Source organism: Stegastes partitus, unplaced genomic scaffold, assembly GCF_000690725.1.
Source record: "Stegastes partitus isolate 25-593 unplaced genomic scaffold, Stegastes_partitus-1.0.2 Scaffold1727, whole genome shotgun sequence".
NCBI classification, from domain to species: Eukaryota; Metazoa; Chordata; class Actinopteri; family Pomacentridae; genus Stegastes; species Stegastes partitus.
In genome coordinates, this window is record NW_007579458.1 from 74642 (window position 1) to 84356 (window position 9715).

Here is a 9715-nt window from a genome sequence, read left to right on the forward strand (position 1 = left end):
TCCATCACAGAGAACTGGAAGTTCTCTTTTCCAGATCCTGCGTTATGAAATGAATTGAGGTGATCCTTGTTTAGTTTGTGTGAATAACAAAAAAAACAAAACAAAAGTCCGTATAAAGCCAAGTGTGGGACTTTTTTTTTTTACCTCATCTGAAGCGTCGTCTGCCAGCGCAGTCAGGGTGTTCATGGGCATGTGCATCCGCAGGGGCACAGAGGCTGCAGGTATAAAGAGAAATAGTGCATGTTAGAGGTAAAACAAACTGAAATGACATCCAACATAGATAACTGGAAGCTTGGATAACATTTAAAGTCAAAGAAGACTACAGTGTCCACGATGAGGAGGTGCATGATTCATCAAGGACAAATATTTGAGTGTTTTTTTTTTAAAGAAGTGAATTAATGCTTGTCTTTTTATTCATTCTTTAGTTTGAAAAGTAGCATCAGATTACTGAGAGAACCAAAACTGGTTTACTTTACGGGGTTTAGAAACTATGTGGAAGAACTATCAGTACATGACTTTATGTTATCAGCACTGATTAATCACAGATACAAGTGACGTCATGGGTTTCAGGGGACTTTCCTGACATTTGTCTTCCTTATTTTCTTATTTAGCTGCTCAGTAGGAGCCTATTGTTCCTTTACAGCATGAGATGTTCTGCTAAATGTCAGCAGTGTTGGTACATCCCTCCTAAAGAGAACCGAACTTGGCCTCCTCACCAGATCGTCCCTTGGTCATCACCGTCTGCAGCTTGTTGTTCTGCTCCTCCAGAGATTTGATGTCGCTCCTCTGGCTGAGGAGGAAGTAGGCGGTCATGGCCTGGCCCACAATCAGCACACAGGCCAACAGGGTGATGCCTGCGATCTTGTAGGCTCGGGTGGAGCTGCTATTGGAAAACAAAAAGAGAAAGATGGGGAAGACTTCCTTATTAGTGACTGTCAGATTAAAACACTGATATCTACTTCTAGGACATCATGTGGATTGGATTCTTTGATGTGACAGGGATGAAGGGTAGAAGAGGCAAACAGAAGTATGAGGAACATTTCTAGTTGGCTCAGCTCGGGGGACTTCTATGAAAACAGGAACCAAGGTATGTGCTGTAAGCATCACATACCAAGTGAGCAATGACATCAGCTGTTGCCAAGCAGAAACCTGAGAGAAAGTTTAGGAATTTCTTGTATTTCCCTTTTCTTCATGGCTGGCTTTGGGAATTCCCATTAATTTAAATAATGTAAACTCCATTTTAAACTCAAATAACTAACAGATCTATTGTGTACGGAGCCCGTCTGGTGACATCAATAAGAAATAAAAAATAACTCGTTCCCACGCATTAGTAAATCGTGGCCACGAGTTATTAATGTGTGGGAAACACATAGTTAAATTGTGGCCTCGCATTACTAATATGAAGAAACAAGAGAAGTTGTGGAGCAATGGTGCGGCCATACCAGCTGGATAACGGGCGGACTTGCATGAAACATGGAGCATTCTGATTTGATTTGATTTGATTTTAACCTTGGAATGAACTACACCGATCTCTTGTGATGAAACACCGTGTGATCATTTTGTCGTTCCCATGCATTAATAACTCGTGGCCACGATTTACTGATGCGTGGGAACGAGTTATTTTTATTTCTTATCGATGTCACCAGACGGGCTCATTCTGCAACACACTGATAGTAAACGTGTTGAATTCGGATGTATTTACACATAAAATACAGCAAAATTCAATGACATCCATCGACTTTTAGTAAAACTAAAGCCCTTGTAAAAGACAATACATGTTACTGCATCTCACTAACTACCACGTACACTTTGTATTACTGTTCATATTTTTTTTGAGTTACAAAGTTTTTGTTTTCCAACTAAATAATGATCATCAGACTCCCAAAGCTTACAACAGATTGGTCATCAATCCTATTTGATGTGGTAACAATATTGTTGTGTGCTGACTGATCTAAAAAGTCTGTACTACCTGTTGGATCATACATCACTGAAATCAATCATCTTTCAAAAGCCAGCTCATCAATTTAAATGTAAATGAATGGAAGCTGTAAAATATACAGTCAGAAATATGTGAAAAGCAGCACTTTAATTTACACAATATCTGACTTTTCTTATTACAGTTTGTGAAAAATGGGTGAAAAAAAATCTGTGGTGGTTTCTTCTCACCCATCAGACTTTAGTTGAATTTAACAACACAGAGAGGCAACAAATCCGCTATTTATTAAGTTAAAATAGTTGAAATTTCATGAATTAGTAGACTGTAGTGTTTTGCAAACAATGTTTAAAACACATTTTTAAAAAAAACATGACTGATAAACATTCAGAACAGATTTGAAAAAAGAGAAAGTAAACATGACTTAAAAGGAAGTGAGATCTTTGAAAAGCCCAGATTCAGAACAAAAGTGACGAAGCGTGAAAGGAATCAGTTTATGGAACGATCTGAACAAAGAAACCAAAGAATCAAAATCAATATTTACATTTAAAAGAACAATTAAAGCCTTTATGTTGATGTTAATTATGTCTGACTGTAAAGACAAGTCAATAATCATGTCAAATGTACTGTTTTTTTAAAGAGTATTAAAGAAAATGCATCTAAAGTAAAACGTGACTGTCAGCTTTGAAGGACAGCTATTTTATGTTATTGTTATTGTTTTGAATATTTTGATGTTTATTGTGTTGTTGTTGAAGCTTTTTGTAATCAAAGTTTTTTGTACATTTATTTCTTTGGCTAAAGGAGCTAGGAGTCACGTTTAATTGTTTTGTTTTAACTCAATGAATGTAATAAATTAAAAATAATAATAATTATAATTTAATTGACCAAACTCCCTTTCCCGCTCCTGTTCTCACCACTGACCTACTTCGTTCCTAACCCTTGTACTGACTGCTTTCATTTCCAACTATGGCCACCACACACATCAGGGAAGTCCCTAAAACTTAATCCCCTCATAAACACTTTGTACTTTGTACATACTCTGTAGGAACCTGCTTTTTGGCTTCATCTGGTGTTTGTATCCAACAAAAAAAAACATAAAATTAAGACACATAATCCTCACCCCTGGGCTGCTTGCTGGCTTGAAGCCCTGAGCAGAGGCTGAGTTTGGGTCTCGGGGTCAGACATCTTCACCTGAAAACACACACATAAAACAATCACAAACTGGTTTCAACAGAAGGATGTTCACATTCTGGCAGAAAACACACAGACGCTCACACACAAGCACAATAAAACAGACACAGTACCTTCTTTCAGGTTAAGTTCCACGCAGTAGGACAATAATAAAGACTGAATTCAGAGAGGTTTTACCTTTATGCTGATATAAAGAAAAAGGAACTGAAATCAGGTGGCAGGGTAAACCCACATTCACTATCCGAACAACCAGATTGAGCTCTGGCTGATTCTTTGTCAAACTGGATTTCTGATTGGCTGCTCGCGATGACTCATCATCTGTTACCAGGTAGAGCCTATACAACTCTTTAGCAATCATCAAACAGCTACAAAAGAAGGAAATATTTGTTGAGCAATAATGACATGATATTGAGAATGATTTCCAAACTAATACTGAATACTTGTACCACTGATTGTGCATTTAATAAAGCACATTGTTATTAATATGTGCTGTAGAGAGAACACTGACTGGATGTAATTATTTCATCTCGTTTACATTTGATGTTTAGGATCCAATTTATGTGTTTGAATTCGTTTTTTTTTAATGTGACGTTTGTTTTATTGCAACACACTCTGGAATTTTGCTATCAAAAAGTGCAAATACAAAACCATCCTTATAAAGTATTGTTTTTGTTGTTGTCTTTGTTTGGTATTGTCAGCAGTATTTAGCTCGTAGTGTTAATTGGATTTTCAAATACCAGAAGTAGTAAAGCGTTGAGGAACTTCATTGTGCATATGCTGACATCTAAAATCCCAGAAAATGGACAGTTTTTTTTTATTTTAACTTACCAATTCTCAGTCTGTACTGTTTGAGTTTCACAATCTCCAGTGAAACCCCCGATAATTAGACAGTCATCAAGGTTTTATGTCATTATCAAATATTTTCCATGAAAGAACTGCTACTACTATGCTACAGTAAATAGTAATGATATATATTTTTTGAAATAAATGAACACATTTTGTTCAGAGATCATCTTTGTCATATCTTGTCTCTCTTTATATCTGCATACAGTTTGAAAAAGACTAATTTATGTTGATAAATGGACAATACCCTGCTTCTCACAAAATAGACACAAACAGCAAAGTCTTACGTTAAAATCATTGTGTTGATATTTGATCGTGATTTGTGTGTGAATCTGACATTTGATCAGCAAAATTAGCAACAAGCCCAGACACAACTGAAGCAATTAGGGGAAGTGAAAGTTTAGTGGGAAAGCTTCACATTTCCAGTAAATCCAAAAAAAATTGGCCTGTGATCAAAGATAAAGTCGTAGTTATGAAGAAGATTACAATAGCAAAAATTATCTATCTTTTTGTGTTGGCTGCTGGGATGGTCTCAAAACTTCTTTAATTTTCAGAGTGAAAGCTTGAAATTTTAAAAAAAATAAATAAAAAAAAAGGTGTATATTTTATTATTTATTTTTCTAGGTTTACATTTTACTGTTCATCTACAGTCCAGTCCAAAGTGTTTACTGTTTCCAATAACCATTTACGTTGCAAACATTATTTAGACGAATTAGACTGGCAAAGTAATGTTGATATCATCTGAGTGTTTAGTGTTTTACATTGAGCTTACTTGTAAAGCTGTAAAAAAATTTAAGCCTTAAGTTTAACTTTCCTTACAGTTAAGGATGAAAAATGATTAATTCCTTTGAGAGAATCAAACTAATTAATTTACATGTAACTTAAAACAGTGGCACAAATTTTTACTTGTTCGCTTAATTTGAATAAACTGAGTTCGATTGCTTGTTACCAATTAATGAATTTCATTAAAGTTGCTGGAACAGTTCTGTTTTTGTCAGTTTGACGTCACTGCAAAGAATCATGCAAAGAATTAGATTATATTAGATAGAACTGGATTAGCACCTTTAGAAAAGTGTGGGTGGGTAAAATAATACAGAGACAAAAGAGATTATTTGTTTATGCCGTTTGATATTGATAAAAGCAGCTGTAAATGTATATAAAGAACTTTAATGAGCAGTGTTGTATCTTTCAGGTTTTGGTAGACGGTCACTTTGTGGAATTACAAATGCACACAATGGTGCAATGATGTGTTGAAACAGGATGTAAAAAAATGTTTATTTCTCGTTTTTGTTTATTTTTGTTACATTTCTTTTCATTTAGTCAGTATTGAGGTAATTTAGTGCCTCTAATCGGTATACTCCGACACATCAGGTGGCGGTAAGCACCTTTCCATCTGCCAATAAACACGAAGCCAAAATAAGGCTCTGGCCCTTTAAGACTTCTGAGCGTTTTGATTGGTTGAGCCGATTCTGTTTCAGGAAGCGCACTTTCAGCTTCATTTCAGCTGAATACCCGCAAATATTTTGGAGCATTTTCAACTGTTTAAAGGTAAAACTAGCGATCTACTCTTCGTACCGTGTGGGAATGTGGTGCTGTGAATCAATACGCCCCGCTGTCGTGTCAGTTAACCGGCTAACTTTCTTAGCGTCATCGTGAAGCGGTAAATTTGAAACCGCCAGCTAACCTACTAACTCGGTTGTGACAGCCAGCAAACTTTTGCAAGTTTGGCAGCTTCAGTAAATGTCATGTTTGTGCTAAAGCTGGCTCATATCACACGCTGATGCCCTTCGTTTAGCCGTAATTTGCTGTGTAACGACAAATAACTAGCTTAAATGTAGGCTATCAACACTTTCACTTGTTATCGCAAACGCCTCGCCACTGACCCGATGTGTACGTTCATTATTAAAGCAGTTATTGACTAAATAATGTAATGTTCACTGTAAGGCTTTATGTAACTCTTGCTAACTCGCTTTCTCGAACAGATGATGCGAAAACCCCGAGCAGCAACTGCCAAGGTTGTCAAGTACAATGACATGGACTCTGATCTGTAAGTGATTTTCATTCATTCATTCATTCATTCATTCATTCATTCATTCATTCAAAGCAGACATGATTCAAATTTAGAGTGATGGGGTCAGGTTAGAATCCATTTTCACTATTTTCAGTGGTCTTTAACACTGGGACAGATTGCCATGATACTCACTCTGTTACATTATTCAAATGGGACACTGTGGCTGAACGATTGGGCGAAAACACCAAATTGCGATTTGATTTGTCATTTTTGAGGTGAAGGTACAGATCAATATTTACTGTGTAAAAGGTTTTATATGTGTGATACCACATGAGATGCCGTCACAAGTGTGGCTGTCGCACAAAGAAGATGGCATGAGTTTCTAAAACCCTGGATAAGACATGCACAAGCGGTGACCTGTAAATAGCAAGACAGCTCTTATGTTGGTGCCTGAACCAAGCACTAGGCATTGATTCATAGGCATAAACAACCCCTTAAAGTTTAAATCTAATCAGATTAAATCACACTTACTACAGCATATGTCTCATGATTTAAAAGCCACACCTTGTGTATCCTAAATTACAGCCATGCTGATTTGCTAACTGCCTACAATTTCAATTTTAAATCGATGAATTATGTAGCCCTATTAGACACCTGGAAACACATACAGAATTTACTAGAAAGAACCAAGCTCTACTCAAGTATTACGATTTGCGGTTTACTTTGTCTCTACCCTACCATCAGGTCTTTTGCCCACACAATGAGTAGTGATGAGGATAGTGACGAATGGGGGCCACCGGAGCCAAAGACAAAAGCCAAGACTGCCAGAGCCCCTGCAGCTGCCAAGAGAACTGCTAAACCAAAAGAGCCAAAAGCCCCAAAAGAGCCAAAAGCCCCAAAAGAGCCAAAAGCTCCAAAAGAGCCAAAGCCCCCAAAAGAGCCAAAACCCCCAAAAGAGCCAAAAGCCCCAAAACAACCTAAAGCTCCCAAAGTGCCTAAAGAGCCTAAGCCAAGGGCACCACGCAAAACTGCAGCAGAACGAAAAACACAGGCCCCTAAACGACCGAAGGATTCTGGTGCATCTGGGGTGGCTGGAACAAAGAGGAAAAAAGTGGAAAATGAAGCTAAAGAAGACAAAGGAGGAACACAAACTGACTTTCCAGAGAGGACTGAAGAGAGTGGGCCAAGTATTAGAATGAAGGAAGAGGTAAGGCTCATTGTCATATTAGTAACAGTCTATATCAGAGATTCTTTGATTTACAATACTCTGGCATGTATTCTCTGCAGCAAAACTCTGTTTTGTCAATGACTGGTCACTGATCTGTATTGTTTTTTGCTATATTATAATTTTTCCTCTTATCTGTTATCTATCTCTTTCCTCTTTCTTGTTTTTTTTTCCTTATAGAGAGTGTCATTCATTGTGTCAGAAGCCCACCAGGCAGACATATGGACAGGTGAGGGCTCATCACGAGCTGGCCTTGGAGTGAAGAAAGAGGAAGCGCCGGAGGAGGATTTCACTTTTGATGAGCCTTGTCTAAAGAAACAGAAGACCAGTGGTGCCTGCCTGGGAAAACCAACTGCTTTGCCTTCATCAGAAGCACAGTCGCTCAGGAATGAGCTCAATATGAACTGGGACATGACAGAGGTATTCAGGGGTTTTTTTCTTCTATGTGTTGCAATGATTGTCAGTATTTTTGTGAGATGATGAAAACAGTTCAGCATATGAGAGAGTCTGGCATTCACTGACTGAGTGACCGACTGGTGACTGACAGACACACAAATGCTGAAATGTATGAACAGTTTGAAGGAGATTCAAATGGGCCTCCAGGAAACTGTCACGGCTGCTTGCTAGCCAAATGGAAATACTTCAGTTTTTTATGTTCACATTTCTACCTCTGTTTGCAAAAGGTAGCAAATGATCCTAAAAGTTTAATGACCCTCACACTTTAGCCAGTGTGACAAATAAAAAAACAAACAAAAAACCCACAAAAATGTGCATTTTGATAAGCTGCTGATGCTTACAGTACCCTTTAACAAAATTATCACTACCTTGGAAAGTTTGGTTCCATCTGTGCAATGGGATTCAAAGGATGAGAGTAGATTTACAGCTCCGTGTTGTTATCTCTTCATACTGAGATATCTGCCTCAAGCAACCATGCATGTGGGGCATTGGACACCTTTAATGAGTGTATATATGTGTATTGTTGATGACCTATAGCTGAACAAACACGACAAAATATTAAAACTCTCATACAACAGTGAATGCGATGGAGAGCACACACCATTTTTCTTTCTCCAGCATTATGCATTGTATTGTATTGCTAATTCCAAAGACTCGAGAGAAAACAGGACGCAATGTGTTTATGCACACACTAATGTCTAAAGTTTAAACAGAAATACTGTCTATGCGTACATTTTTTGGCTGTCTTTCTCCCTACTTGCACATTATATATACATACGTACTGTGTGTATGTGCTTCCCCTCAGCTGCTGTCCACCCTGACATGTGTGGAACAATGGGTGTGCGTAAATATCGTCACGCTGCTTCGTGAGGAGAACACGGTGCCGTTCATGGTGCGTTACCGCAAGGAGATGATCAACCACATGGATGCTGATGCTGTCCGAGACGTCCAGATGACTTATGAGGCACTATGGTAGGCAAATGTAACACAAATTCAATCAAAAGACACAAACTAATACACCTTATAACCCACCCACACTCTCACACATTCACATAGAGATTTACTGATACAGCAGCAGCCATGAAATACTTTCTCTCATCAGCTCAACAGGAGTTTGTTTTACAAACAGCATGTTTTACTTTGGCCACTAGGTGGTGCTATTGCTCAAGCTTTGAGGGATGTAACACTATCAGTTGTGTGTTTGTGATTCTTTTACATGTGTATTACTGAAGTGTGTGTTTGTGTTGGACAGTTGTCATTTGTGCTTCTTTTTTGTGTATATTTGTGTTTTGCTTAAGTTCTCTGGCTAAGAAGACCCAGTCTCTGATCCAGACCCTGAAAAAGGACGGAGTTTTGACAGCTGAGCTGGAACAAGATCTGAGGAGCTGCCAATCAGCTGATGAACTGGATCATGTGGTCAGAATCACATTTTTGTGCAAAACTAATGTCTGTTATTTAAGTCCACTTTGAGAGTTGCAGTATTATTTATTCACACCTGAAAAGGCTCCTCATACCTCCTCACCTGTCATCTCAGTCCAGTGCTTGTGTTGTGTTTACCTGCAGTATTCTCCCTACAAGAAAGGCAGCAAGCTGACGAAAGCTCGCAGGGCCAAAGCACTTGGGCTTGAAGCAGCCGTAACTTCTCTGATGGAAACACCACACTCTCTGGATCTGAGGGTGTACATAAAACCTGGTACTGAAGGTACGAGATAAACACATGTACAGTCACACAATGAGATAAAAATATTCTTTTGACTTTTTTGAACCAAATTCATGAAGAAAAGATTTTTTAATTAATTAATGCCTTGAGATATTATTGATGCCAGTGATTGATAGTGGACAGATTTTGAAGTATTTACAATAGTACTGACCAAAATACTGATATGCGCAATATTTTCTATAACTAGTACTTATATGTATTTATTTGTTTATTGATTTTGTATTACATTTTCTAAAAGTTTGCATTATCTTTTGCTGCTATAACATTGCAAATTTGACCACTGCAGGATTAATTAAGTCTCATCTCATCTCATCTCATCTCATCTCATCTCATCTC

The 9715-nt window shown here is 37.9% G+C and overlaps 1 protein-coding gene across 1 annotated transcript in view; it reads left to right on the plus strand.

Annotated features, from left to right (window-relative positions):
• Positions 1 to 889: 889 nt before the first annotated feature.
• Positions 890 to 9715, plus strand: part of srbd1 (S1 RNA binding domain 1) — a 64132-nt gene continuing 55306 nt past the window's right edge. The window contains exons 1-7 of the mRNA XM_008301896.1: positions 890 to 1087; positions 5950 to 6014; positions 6723 to 7185; positions 7384 to 7623; positions 8465 to 8631; positions 8958 to 9075; positions 9223 to 9361. Coding sequence (XP_008300118.1) covers positions 1070 to 1087; positions 5950 to 6014; positions 6723 to 7185; positions 7384 to 7623; positions 8465 to 8631; positions 8958 to 9075; positions 9223 to 9361 — 1210 coding nt within the window. The 5' untranslated portion in view covers positions 890 to 1069. The remainder of the gene's footprint in view (positions 1088 to 5949; positions 6015 to 6722; positions 7186 to 7383; positions 7624 to 8464; positions 8632 to 8957; positions 9076 to 9222; positions 9362 to 9715) is intronic.